Source organism: Ptychodera flava, chromosome 21, assembly GCF_041260155.1.
Source record: "Ptychodera flava strain L36383 chromosome 21, AS_Pfla_20210202, whole genome shotgun sequence".
In the NCBI taxonomy this organism is placed as follows: domain Eukaryota; kingdom Metazoa; phylum Hemichordata; class Enteropneusta; family Ptychoderidae; genus Ptychodera; species Ptychodera flava.
Genome location: NC_091948.1, coordinates 25,687,868 through 25,702,053, shown reverse-complemented (window position 1 = coordinate 25,702,053; position 14,186 = coordinate 25,687,868). Strand labels below are relative to the sequence as shown.

The 14,186-nt window shown below is 36.2% G+C and overlaps 1 protein-coding gene across 1 annotated transcript in view; it reads right to left on the bottom strand.

Moving 5' to 3' along the window:
• LOC139121846 (small subunit processome component 20 homolog) overlaps nucleotides 1-14,186 on the bottom strand; it is a 56,362-nt gene that overhangs the window by 38,941 nt on the left and 3,235 nt on the right. The window contains exons 2-14 of the mRNA XM_070687065.1: nucleotides 10,272-10,349; nucleotides 9,882-9,948; nucleotides 8,042-8,174; nucleotides 7,455-7,649; nucleotides 6,827-6,971; nucleotides 6,103-6,180; nucleotides 5,318-5,470; nucleotides 4,369-4,506; nucleotides 3,411-3,530; nucleotides 2,797-2,877; nucleotides 1,968-2,128; nucleotides 1,337-1,447; nucleotides 343-428 (exon numbers count right to left, since the gene is read on the bottom strand). Of these exons, the coding sequence (XP_070543166.1) occupies nucleotides 343-428; nucleotides 1,337-1,447; nucleotides 1,968-2,128; nucleotides 2,797-2,877; nucleotides 3,411-3,530; nucleotides 4,369-4,506; nucleotides 5,318-5,470; nucleotides 6,103-6,180; nucleotides 6,827-6,971; nucleotides 7,455-7,649; nucleotides 8,042-8,174; nucleotides 9,882-9,948; nucleotides 10,272-10,349 (1,546 nt within the window). The remainder of the gene's footprint in view (nucleotides 1-342; nucleotides 429-1,336; nucleotides 1,448-1,967; nucleotides 2,129-2,796; nucleotides 2,878-3,410; nucleotides 3,531-4,368; nucleotides 4,507-5,317; nucleotides 5,471-6,102; nucleotides 6,181-6,826; nucleotides 6,972-7,454; nucleotides 7,650-8,041; nucleotides 8,175-9,881; nucleotides 9,949-10,271; nucleotides 10,350-14,186) is intronic.

Genomic DNA, 14,186 nt, shown 5'->3' with positions numbered 1-14,186 from the left:
TTTCAGATAAGTTTAAAAATAGTTTGACTGAGTAGAAACTACAATTCATGGACATCAGTACTGTTAATATGTGCCATCCTTTCCTAGTAACAAGATTTCTACAAACTATCAACACTATGCTGTTTATGCACGCAACTTGAAGTTTACCCAGGAAAGATTCTGTTTTGCAAACATGATATACAAATAACATCAGTCACAATTTTCTTGTGTCTCTATTTAGCTATACCAAGCTGTATAAGTTGATACCATTGTCATTTTAGAGTTGCACTGTACCTTCCAAATTGATTGAAATGTCACTGCCGTAATGAACACACATTCAAATTACATGAAAATTTAAAATACCTGCATCTTGAGCTTCCAGAACAGTTTCAGAGAGTGAGTCAATCACCATAGTAACAGACTCGCTAACTTCAGCTTTATCCTTGACTCTGTTAAAAGAAAGAATTTCACAAAGATTAGAGAGACTGTACTTCAACAGATTTAAACTACTGTACCTCATTGTTTACAAGGACACAGTTGTTGAAGGATGAATGAAAATTTGAACTCATGTGCATGTAAACACAATACACAGTAATGTTTTGAAATGCTTCTTCACTATTGAAGTGTAGAGACCATGTCACCAAGGTGTTATTAACAAGTGAAATCATGGGTGAAGTTTCTTGACATGATCCAGGCTATCACAGACAATCACCTAACTTGCTGAAAATCTCTTACATGTAAAGGCGATCTTGAATACACAAAAAATCACATTTCTCTGAAATCTACAATTCATGATTCTCTGACTATGTCATCTTTCCTGTTTATCACAAAAATGACTCAATCTAAGTAAGTTACTGGTACCTCTTCAGCTAACTTATCTTTTCATTGTCATTGGATAGGAACAGTAAGAATATACAGAGTAATACAATTTTCTCAGGTATGTTCACATTTCAAAGTAGAACCGACTTCAGAATATTTGGGATAGACATGTATCAGACACACCAAAGCAGTTATGAGTCAAGCCAGTCATACAGTTACTGATCCCCTTTCAACTGCCTTCATTTCATAACACCTTATGGAACTAATAAATAAAGTATGGAGGAATAAAGTTTTCTCAGGCATGTTCACATTTCAATATGGAATTGACATCAGAGGCATTGTGGTAGATTTGTATCAGACACACTGAAGCAGTTATGAGTCCAGCCAATGATAGTTACTGATACGCTTTCAACTGCCTTCATTTCATAGTCACCTTGTAGTACAATAAAGAAAGTACAAAGGAATCAAGTTTTCTCAGCATGTTCACATTTCAATATGGAATTGGAATCAGAGGAATTGTGGTAGATTATGTACATACATGATATGAGGTAAACACACTAAGGCCGACCATAACGTTGAAACAGAGTTTGAACTTGAGGATGTGTCTTCATTGCACGAAAGTAAGGTCTGGATGTAACTGACAATGTCACTGTGTGAAAAAGAAAGTATAAAATAGAATAAAAATCTTCATTTCACACAGCAAAATGAGCAGTAATTATTCAATAAATGGCTAGTTGAAAGACTGGCAACATTGTGAAAGATCTCATTATGCTGTGATGCTTACGGTCACATCACTGTCAAGATGAAGGCTGCCTAATAACTGTAGTAACCTGCTGGGACCAGATTTATGATTTGTCACTTGAGGGCGCTATATATATTGGAAGACCATTGAGAGTAAAAAAAGTTGCCCAAACTTCCAACAGAGATATATTACATCACTAACAAAATTGTAAAGTTAAATGTGAAAACTTGTCCACTCTCTATTCAAGTAAACTTGCAACCATTACTTGATGAAAAGTGACAGTTTCCAGTACAATTATGAATAAATTATCTCATCTTGACTCTGTATAGCAGATACCTCAAAAACTCAAGCAAGGCCCTTTCAATAGTTGAAATGATGAGAAAAATTCATTTTCACTGACAACACCACAGCAAAGACATGGAGTCACCTTGGTAACTGCAGCTGGTATGGTTGGTACTGCTGCAGCTGAGTGCCGTCACATGGTGGCGCTCTCTGAGAAATGACAACCTCAGTCAATAGAAGTAATCTTTGGTCTTCAGATGTTGAAGTACTGTTGCTGATGTATTTAACAAGATATGGTAGAACCTCCTATCAGGCAAAAATGACAGATTGCTATGTCAATAAATCAGGAATATTACAGATGGGCACAGATTCTTTATAACTGATCTCAAAGCTGCTATGAATGAGTAAGTTATTTCAGTATAGTTCATGAAAAAATGGGTTTCACTGCATTCCTTTTGATTTGTTCCATATTAGATCTATCATGTCAATTCCTTAAACAATAAACAAAGACTGAGCTTATACCAATTATGTAAACATTAGACCACATCTTGTATGCACTATTACCTTATGATGAACGTTGATTTTATTGAAAATCTTGACATTGGCATCCCGTATCAACATCATTTTCCATAAATTCACATTGACTTTCATGAATAATTTACGTATCATAAATATGGGAGTTCATGAATTTGTTCACACCCTCATTTGAAGAAAGACTGTTATCAGCAGAGATGGTGTTCATTATGGCTTTTTTTCACAGAACTGATTTTCACATTTACTCAAATTGCAAAGATAGCAGTACATTATTTCCTCAAAATGCAAAATTGTTTTGGAATTTTTTTTCTGAAAAGTGCTCATTTACCCAGCAGGATGACAACCACTGTTCCTATTCAGAAGAAATTTTTACTGTTCCAGAGTTATATTACATATAGTCAAATACTAATCTCTGATAATGTGGATACTGACAAACTTACTGTATCAAAATTCTGCAGTTGTAGTAATTTCCTGGTAAATCCATGTATTTGCTGGAAATTGCACTGTGCATGGCCGTAAATCTAAAATCAGACAAATGTTTAATATAGTTATTATAATTGGTTAAAAAACTGACTCTTCTGATGAGTTTGGCTGTACAATCTAGAATCTGCATTCAGCAGCATGTGTATGAAGAGCGGTGCAGTGCTAAAAAATCTCAACCAAATGATTGTATCATCAAAAATTGGTGGGATAAAAACATAAGACTGAAATGCAGGTTGGTCAACATCACTACATGAGTATATCTTACATGTAGCATTGTCAATAAATACAAAACTATGCTTTTTTTGTGAAAGTGTGTGCGATGCTGTTTTTTCTACAACTAAGCAAATGAGAAGAAGCCTACAGTAAGTATTTACGCCAAAGAAATTTCTCTGACTGAGAGAGACAATTGCAGAAAAAGATCACATCATTGCTATCAATATGAATAGCTCCTTAGTCCTAAATGGTGCCAAAAACCGATACAGGATAGATTATATGGAGCTAAGGAAACATGAGAAGACAAAAAGTTATATCAATTTGACTTAAAATGAAATATATACTAGTTTATACCAACCAATGATATAAGTGTTTTGGTTTCCTTGGTTTCTTCTGTTGCTATGGTGATAACAATGTCTAATAAATCATCGAGGAGGGACACCGTCAACTTGTCACATTCCAACATTTTACATAGCACCTGAAGAAGAAAATATTAAGTTCGAACTAGTTACATGTTTTTAAAAAATATGCACTATTGATAACAATTAAACTTTACTCCAAAGACATATCCAGTTTTCGCTATGGTTTGAGAAGATAGCTACTTGATTTTGGAACCCTTGCACAATTTGATGTACCACAGATAACCTGACTGGGGAACCCTGGTAGAACTTTTTTCTATTTAATGTTCTTTTTTTGCAGTCATTTCGAACAATGAAGTTTTAACATCTCTAGAAAAGTAAAAGTACATTTCTAGTAAAATATTCTAGGTATGAATTTCCATCTGTTTATGGGTCAAGAAGTTGAAGAATTTCAACCCATTTTTCCATTCCACGTTTTCCTACAAAACCCTTTCATTCAGCAATGTACAATTCAATTCTTTGTATGTTGCTTACAAATGCTCTGAAAACTTCTAATGAAAGGTATTTTTTGTCGCATCTACATAAATATATGTACCACTTTGCAGCTAGAAGTAGAAAGTTTGATAATGTTCTTAAACATGGTAGAATGCATCTCAGGGACGGACACTCACTTTCAAATTTTTACAGTACTTTTCCGAGCTACCAATTTGTGTAGGCTCATTTTGAAGTTCTTAAGAATAAACAAAGTTTTGACTGTCTTATTTTTTTTGAACATCAAAAATTTATTTTTTCCCCTTAGTGCTCACACACAGGGATGGGAACCATTATGATTTCAAATATCAGTAAATTTAAGGTTGTTTGTTTCCATAGTGTCAAAATTTGCACAGTAACAGTCTTGACCTAGAACTATAAAGATGCACGGATCTTACATAAGAGGAAAAAGGTATCTTGACTTACACTTGTTACTTGAGAGTCTGTATGTTTATGTTGTATCCACAGATGAAGTAGCTTGAAAAGTCCATGCAACTGAGCACTTGTATCATCGTCTAGATCATTGGTATTTTCTATATGTTTCTTTAGCGACGAGATTCTTTCCTGAGAGAAGATATGATTTGACATTTGTCCTCAGTATTGTTCAGCATCCTATGCTTCAAATTCAACATAACATTCACTTCTACAAAGTTATCAAATACTGTCGGATGACAATGAATCAATTTTCAATATAGAGTATTGATGAACCTCCGGATCATGTATTATACACAGTTCAGATAGGTCTAGACAAGAATTAGTATCAGTGGCCACAACTTTGGATACCCACTTTTCAGTTGTTTGGTACTGACACATGCATAGCTCATTATCATGCAACTTTGTGAGGACACACAACCCTACTGATGTGCGGCATGCTCGTAAGGTTATATCTGATTGGTCGATCGTCACTATTCACAGCAACTTAAGAAGTCTATTTGTATTACAAGTATTCAATTATAAGGGTAAGATTCAGCCAACCAATCAGATAACAGCTTCCGAAATGGTGCACATTAGCCCATATAATGCTCTGCATTGGGTTTTTTTGACTGTTGTATGATTTATTTAACTCTTGACTTTATATACTTTGGAGGCAGACATGGCTCAGTCTTTCAAAATGCTATTACAATAGTTGAACAAAGTGTGAACTACTAGTACTTTGCTTGATATAATTTGAGACATCATAGCCAGATAGGAGATGCTCAACGACATTCCACTTGGAATCAAGGGGATTAATATTATACCAGTGCAAGGAATGCCAGATTCTCAGTGGACTTGTAGATTTCACAACTTGGGTTCAAGCAAGTGCAAAAAACCCCACTTGCAAAGAAGTTCATACATCTATACTGACAGATCAGAAACCAGCAATATGAATACTTACAGCCAGAACTGAAGACACAAACGATGTATCATTCTTGGCGGAGTGTTTAGCCATTTTCAAAACAGTCTGTGATAATATATTGCTGACTACATCTTCAGTGGCATCCTCTGAGGGGTCAACAAATGCTATCTTTTTCACCAAACATGAGAAAAACTGAAACATGGAACATATGATTACACCGTTAAAAATGTTAGAAAAAGAGTAAAGCAGGTTAAAATAATGACACAACAGCTTAATCAGACTAAGCTATAGGTAACAGAGAATTTGGTAAGATATACAGCAGCCATGACAATTTGTTAGCAATTTTGTGTTAAATTTTGACTTAAGTAAGATGGCACAAATACTTGTAAATATTTGTTCAATTTGAAAGTTGCAAGTACTTTTCCTTCAGATAGTCTTCAACATTTGGTTAACCCTCGAGTGCTGTGATTTTTCCTGCCAAAATTTCAGTGCAACATTTTACCGATATTTATGAATTTTTCAATTATTTTTTTCATAATTTCGGACCAAATGGATATACTTTTCACTGGTAATAGTTTTTGATAAAAACTGTGGCAAACATCTGAAAAGATTGTCTGCATTTTATTTTACAATGACAACAAAAATTAAATTTGGTACTCAAAGGGTTAATATGCAGCAATGAGAAAGAAAATTCAGGAGAGGAAGACATGTAAAAGGTATGTCATACACTGAAGGCTTGAAATTTACTCAAGGTATCATGTACTGCATTTATGGAATTGTTCTAGTCACATGATGGAGATACCAAAGGAATATTTGTGACTTACTCTATCAGCTGATGAATGGAACTGTCTCTTCACTCCTTTCATGACTTCAAACATCAATATACCAACTCCTTCATGTAGCTGCCATATAAAATATTAACAGTTTATCACAACTGTAAATTTGTATTCAATCGGAATGATCATTAGGTACCTACAGTTGGGTTCAGACTGGGCAGCTTGTGTAGGGCCTCAGAGAAGATTGGTGAAACAGATTCATAGAATAAATGTGGACAAACTATGTCTGACATGTGTTGGACTGTAGGTCCTTAAATGAAGGGGCTTTGATCTGACATGCAATTTGAATCAACCTATGTCTGTCGGTGTAATTATGTCAGCCCCAGTCCAAGTAGAAGACGAACAGCACGGCCTCATTGTCTTCATGCCACATCAACATGGCAGTCAGAGGTCTCGAACAATTTGTTACTTGTGTCAGCCCTGAGCCAGGCATTTACTTTAACAGATAGAGTGTGGACATGACACATGGACCAATTCTATTCCCATCAGAGGAATTTTGTAGCCGGGTCAAAGTCAAATTGTATGTTTGTGAACAAGACAAGCACCAGTAAATTTTGTACTTGGTCTTTGCTTTTGCTACTTCTCAAAGATATCACAGTTGTAATGGGAATAGCTCTAGCAGATGTTTATTATGAAATGCAAACACAATTTAATATAGACTCAACAAAGAATAATTTTGTTTTGTTATTTGATACACACAAAAGCAGTTTACCTCAGACTTTGATTTCACATGTTGAAATATGAAATTCAAGACTTGATCTGGTTGCCGTAATTTGCGAAGAAGAAAAGCAAAACTTTCTGCAGCAAAATGATGAATGTACTCCTTCTTCTGGTCGCTAAACAATGGCACATAATACCTACAAAAGTTGGAAAAAGTGAAAAAATTAAAAGACAATATTTCAGCTGTGTGTATTAGTATAATGCAAACACATTTAGCTTATTGGCTTCCAGTAGAAACTCAGCTGTGCAGAGTTTAATTATTTGTGTTTTATTTCCCTGAAACTAGGTCAGTATGGCAACTACTCAACTGGGAACAAAGAGTTTTCAACAGAAATTCTATGATGTACACCACATTATGTTTTGCAATTTTCCAGATATAAATTGTCCTTCAATAAAATACATTTTCTTTTTTATATAATTTTTGATTGTCATTCATCAGTAACCAATTTCAGTGTTATCAAGAAATGACATATTGACATCTTGGGTTGAAAAATGTATCTGTAAAATTGCACGCAAACTGTCTCAGAGGTTTTTGTGCTTAAAGAGTGCCATAAACATATTTCCACACAAAGTAAACATCAAATAATCTAGTTCATTGTCTCTACTGCTCTGAAACTCACAGAAAGACATCCTCTATGTCCTTGAGTAGGTATCGCCATAGAAACTTGATGAGATAACCAAGGCACTGGAAAGCAGCTTCAAGGAGTTCTGTGTCTTGTGGGTGATCTTCAAGAAGAGCCACGATGATCTCAAAGAAGTCACGGAAAACCTCGTAGAAATCTATCTGCAAATCCTTGGCAAGCTGCACCACAAGACTGGTACCAAAAGATGCAAAGAGATACACATTCATCATTATAATACCATAGAGTCTATAATTCATCACATCAAAAATTTTACATTTGACCATCAACTTGGTATGTACATTTCCATTCACTGGTAATATAGGACTTAGAAGGTTCTACTAATTGTAAGGAATACTCAATGCACATATACAAACTGAGACACCATGGTTCAGTGAAACAAGAACAAACTATTGCATAACATGAATTCAGGCAGAAAAAGTGTCTCGTAGTAATGCATGAGTGTAAGAGTAATGCGAATAGGAAGGAAATCTGACACAGATTTAAAAGAAGTAAATAATGAAAGCATCTTGTCCTGACCGAATCAGAAATGATAATGCTTTAAAAGAGTTTACACTTGAACTCACTCCAATAAGGCCTTGAGAGCCAAGCTTTTCTTGACTTGAAGGTGTTTTTTCAAAGCATCAATTATCTTCTGCTTGTGGTGTACCACTTGTAAATATGTTGAAATTCCACTCCGTAAGTCTCTGCAAAAATTGACTGTGAGAGAAAAACTATGTTAGCACTTCATCGGTAAGAACTGTACATTGTACACATGTGAGTAACAATAATTTGTGAACAGTCAGGGGTCAGACAATCTAACGGTCTGAGGTTTCTGACCACCAGCTGTTATTCTGAATTGCTCTGATCAGTTAACTTAAAGTTAACAATTTTATAACTGGTCAACAAGCAGTAAATGCTCTTAGGCTAGTATGATAAAGGACATATTAGGCTTTAAGGTGGTTGGAAAGGCTATTTTTGCACCAATTCTTTTCTCAGAGTTAATGTCAAGTTTCAAGTGTTAGAATCAAGATATTTAGTTCAAATTTTCAGGATAACTCCCTTAGTTAATATTTTCTCCAAAGAATATAAAAATTGTATATTTGCAGCCATGATTTTGAAATATGACACCAGTAAATATCAAAATTTAATTTTTCATATTTTTTTTACATATTTGAATTTAATAATAATTGGATAGTATTAATATTACCAAATTAGTTATAAATATGTTGACACTATTTATTGTAAGATTTGTACGGCAGGATTTGTAAATAAAATTTGTTTTTATGATTTTACATGGGTTTATATATCAAAAAATTATTAAAAATTCTTTCAAATTTCAAAATGTCATTTTTCAAAAAGTACTTCAAATACAGAAAAATGTGCCGTACAAATCTTATCTGTAACCTTGTTAATAGGCTGTAAAAATTCCATGTCCATATCTCATTTCAAAGTTGGATTAAATTGGTATACAATTATGTAGGAAAACTGTTATTCTGTCAAAATGTTGAAAACAAGCCATATTTGCACCCCTTTTTGAAGTCATAGAGCAGTTTTTTTGGTTAATCTCACTTTTGACACCTCTTTGACACTCAAAGAATCTAAAATGCATTTACAATAGCAGTCACTCACTCTGAATGCCAGCACCGCCTTGTCAAACTTTCCTGAAAAACAGCAAATAATGACTTTCCCTTTCAAACATTTTATTAAAAGCTAGGGGACCACTACCATAGTTAATACACTAAGGACTCCCCAACTTCTTCATATTTGGTCAGTTTTTCAGAAGTTTTAACAGGCTATAACTCTGCAATGCCTTTGTGCCCAAATGTCTAGTTTTTTTTATTCCACAGAGAATGTTGACTACTTTTATATTTTAATAGTTTTGTTGAATTTTATAACTGACGCTCTAGCCTTTCCAACCACCTTAAGAGCCAGCAAATTGTCAAACCATTGCATTTCCTATGCCTGACTTCTACTATCAGGACAACATACACCAAAAGAATTTGCTCAGCCTGACAGGCCCTGAATATTTGTCTCTTATTCAAAAACACTTGACCGCTAAGATTTTGGAAAAAAGACAATATTAAAATTATCACATTGACTTCTATTATTTCAAAACGACAACTTCATCAATTAACTTTCCATGACAAAAGAAAACATTTAGCTTAATTCTCCTGAATGAATTTGAGCCATTTTTCATGAAGATGAGAAACACAATGCTAAAATAAGAGAAAGTAAAATTATAGCTGAATGTTACATTGCACATTTGCCATGCTGTGCAGAGAGTCACAGAAGAGTTTTGTTCTAGTGAGTTAACTACACTGCACTGTCTTTGCTCAGTTTACGCTTACACATCTTTGCCTCGTTTTTTATGGAAGGAACCAATGGCAACTTTTACTTAGACTTTAAAACACCAGTACAACTTACCAAAATCATTGGTGCAGTCCAACTCTTGCCATTTGAGATAACTCTCAACAAAATAAGAATCACATTCCTGAAATTAAAAGAACTTATTTTAATATTTCTTGTGAGTGAGAAGCAAATTTATCATAATCAACGTTTTAATTCCTCTCTTTAATAGTGTAATGAAGTTTGCTTCAAGCAGGAAAAGCCATGTCTATTTTTTTATGATATTAATTGCCACATCATGCACCAACTTTACTTTAAATCTTCACCATATTTTTCAAGAATTTCTTCTAAAATTGCAATCGTTGATAACATCTCTGGCTTATGATTCAGGAGCGTAGTTCTCCATTTATTTTTGTGCGTAAATAAGAGATTTCCGTGTCAAAAGTCAAAACAACTAGAGTATCCTACCTCTAAGTCAGCATGCTGTGTTCCTTTCCGTATCACATCAACGTTGATCTGTGATATTCTTTCTGAAAATGTCTGAAACTAAGAACGAAGAATTTCTGATGTGTTAGATAATCAAGGGGTTAGATGATGAAAATGAATAATACATTGAAGATCTGGTGGAGACAAGGCTGCAATGTTAAAATACATGAAGTAAGTTCCATTTTTAATAGCTGTGTTAATAAGCTGTATTGGAGAATAATAAATTCATTTAAAGCTATAACTTGTGAAAAAATTACTGATTAGCATAAAAAAAGGTTACTTTCATTTAACTTTTGTTAAGACTGTCACAGAGACCAGGTTAACAAACTGTGAAAATATTGTGTATACATGTTTCTCCCCAGGATTTTGTTAAAAGAGGGCGAAGACGTGGTGCAAAGCACCACAAGCAACCGCGTCAGCGGTCGCGGGGGGAGGTCAGGAGGGGGGTGTCCCCCCCTCCTGCCATTGGAGCTTTTGAAAAACAGAGATTAAAATAGTGTTATTTGGTGGCACTTGGGGAGTATTTTTTCAGATTTTTTTCATATAAAAAAGCTCAAAGGAAAAGAAATCTGAGACAGTGTTCCATAACTTTTATTCCAGTTCACTGATTTCAATGAAGATTATATTTTTTGAAAACGAAAACATAGCGACAGACATACATTTATTCATTGATGTCAAAATTATCACCATAACACTTACGCTTATGTGTTCTCAGCCTGATACACGTACACGTCCGACCGAGTCTAACAATAGGTCGTTTTGCTTTGGGAAGGAATACACAAGCGAAATTCTAACCTCCTATAAAAACTTCAGAGTACTCTGCTGTCCTTGGTTACCCTCAAGTTCCTAGGCATGTTTATACAGCTAAGTCGGTTACCTAATGCACGCCCCTATGGAGGGACTGACCGTGGCTAACGTTACGGCCTGTGCCATGCAAATATGGCTGCCATCAATCACCGTCCCTCCACCCACAAGGAGGAGGGACAGTGCATCAATGAATGAGTTGCACACGGGCTTTAATGATCTCGGATGACATCACAAACTCGCGAGATTTGCAAGATCGATGAGAATTACGTTTGCAGCCTGCAGGATCAACGCTCAAGCTTGCATTTTGCTTGTAAATCACTGTCAACTTTTTTTTCCGCCGTACATTTTATTGTTTTATTTTTCAAGAAAATAATCTTTTCCATTTCTGGCAAGGGGGCGCTCGGAATTTACAAGAGGGCCCCACGCCCCTGTTACCTTATTCAGGGAGAACACTGGTATAATTACCGTATAAGGATAGGAGTTAAATGGTAACCACAGCTATTAATTACCATTCCCACTATTGTAACATTTCTAATTTTCATATCTATTTGATATGCAGTCAATTATGTCTTGTACCATGCAGTATTAATGCAACAAAGCAAGACTTCAAATAGTCTAAAAGTGCTTTCACAGTGAATGGGGAATGAAAAATACATGCACATACAGTACTACAAAGAAAGTGTGTGGGCATGACTACAATTCTTGGCACTACCCCACAGGCATTATGGACCAGGTAGTTTGTAAAAGTGGAGATTATGCTGTGAATTTATGCTACGTTCTGAATACTGATACATAGATACCTAGCTGCAAAATTGTAGCGCTACAGTGAGGCAGTCAGTGAATTTTGGTTTTTGCGACTTCGCTCACCAGTAGCGCTACAATGTCGATGGCCTTGAAGAGTGCAAAATAAGCACAAAACACTGGACAAGGCGTGTTGATGTGAAGTGCTACATATTTACTGTTCAAACAGTCGATCGCGTTCCATAAACATTGAGCGTGGGGCACCCTAGCGGCAAAATTGTAGCGCTACGGTGAGGCGGTCGGTGATTAATGGTTTTCGCGACTTCGCTCACCAGTAGCGCTACAATGCTGATGGCCCTGTAGAGTGCAAAATAAGCTCACCCCATTGGACAAGGCGCGATGATGTGATTACCAACTTCCAGTAATGGCAGCTCCCAGAAACAACGATGCCCAACGCACGCCCAATGTTTATGGAACATGATCGACATGTTTGAACAAATTCCAAACCCAATAAACGACAAGATTAGTGAAGTCTTCAGTAGTGATAAATCAGTATGACCAAATGCAGTAAATATATGGCATTTTACATCAACACACCTTGTCCAGTGGGGTGCGCTTATTTTATACTCCCTAGGGCCATCGGCATTGTAGCGCTACTGGTGAGCGAAGTCGCAAAAACCAAAAATCACCGACCGCCTCACCGTAGCACTACAATTTTGCAGCTAGAGGCACCCTAGCCCTGCGTACAGGTCTGTGTGTTCCCGGCGTTATACGGCCTCCACTACAGCCCTGCAACAGTCTATGGAGACAACCGGGGACTCTGTGGTCCAGATCCGGACCACAACGAAAAAACGGTCTTTTGGCCGAAATTCTGCTCTATCGGGGCAAAATCTTTTTCCTGCCTACCTTTACCTCCTAACCAACCCCAGAAAAGATGCGATTAACTTCTCCTAACGTCCAAAACCGCTCGTTTTCTGAAACATAACGTACTCGACAAGTTGTTTACCAATGGAGATCGCCATTTTGAATCTCGCCAGCTATCTCTATGGACCATTGCAGGGCTGTGGTGGAAGCCGTATAACGCCGGAACACACAGACCTGTACACGGTTCCCAGACACTTCGCACCAAAACCACTTCGCACCATACCATCTCGTCCCATACCATTTCGCACCAAAACCACTTCGCACCAAAACAACCTCGTACCAAAACCACTTCGCCCCAAAACTCATGTCCCCCAAATCACTTTGCCCGAAACTTATCGCTAACTGGTAAAGCTGAAAATAACCACCTTCCTGTCATCCTGGGACTGAAATCTTGAAAGTGTACGCATTTCCGCGAAATTGACATTGTGCAATTCCGCGCACGGCACCGAGTTGTAGCATTTGCGTGTTTCTTTTTCTAGGGAGCCTTCAGTAATTACAGGGGGGGTGGGCCGGGGGAATTTCGCGAACACCTGTACCGTAAATTGTGACCCTCCCCCCTATCCTCCTGTCTAAAATGTGACCCTCCCCCTTATCCGACATTCTAAAACTTGACCCTCCCCACCCCAACCACTGCGGTATTCTCCCCGGGAATAACTAAAACAGTATCAGCTAATTTACATAACAATTGGTTCAATGGTATGTTAGGGACAAATTACAGAGGGGAGGGCTGGTGTTTTTGGAGGGACAGTCGCAATTTATCAGGCAAGAATTGTTGAAGAGATATGGTATTTCATACATTTTAGGGAGGGTCACCATATTTTGTGCAACTATAAGAAGGCAAGATGTAGCTGATTTAGTGCTTCATCCAAAAATATCAAATCATAATACATGGAGTCTATCAGGCAAATTATTGACAATTTACCCCCACAAAACATGCTATATCTGTATTTTATATATGTTTGATAATATATTTAAATGTACTTTGCTTGAATAGGGAAGTAAAATGAACATTTGTGTACAAGAAATTGATTTCTGAATTTCATCTAAAAAGTTGGTTCAATATCCATGGTGTTTATGATGAAATTATGAATAGTTTTTTCCAATACAAAAATAGGTAAATCTTTGCATTTGTGTACTCTTGATTATTGATATTAATTTTCTTGATTAGACTAGAGTGGTTACAAGTCTATGGTTGTGTAAGAAATTTGATTTTGGAATTTCACCAAAATGTCATTCAATACACTATGCATTTGGGTCTATGATGAAACTATGAATAATTTTTTTTCAGTACAAAATTAGATAAATCTGTGCATTTATGTATGCTTGATTATTCACATTATTGTTCTTGATAAGACTAGAGTGGTTACAAGTCCATGGTTGTGCAAGAAATTTGATTTTGGAATTTCACCAAAATGTCGATTCACT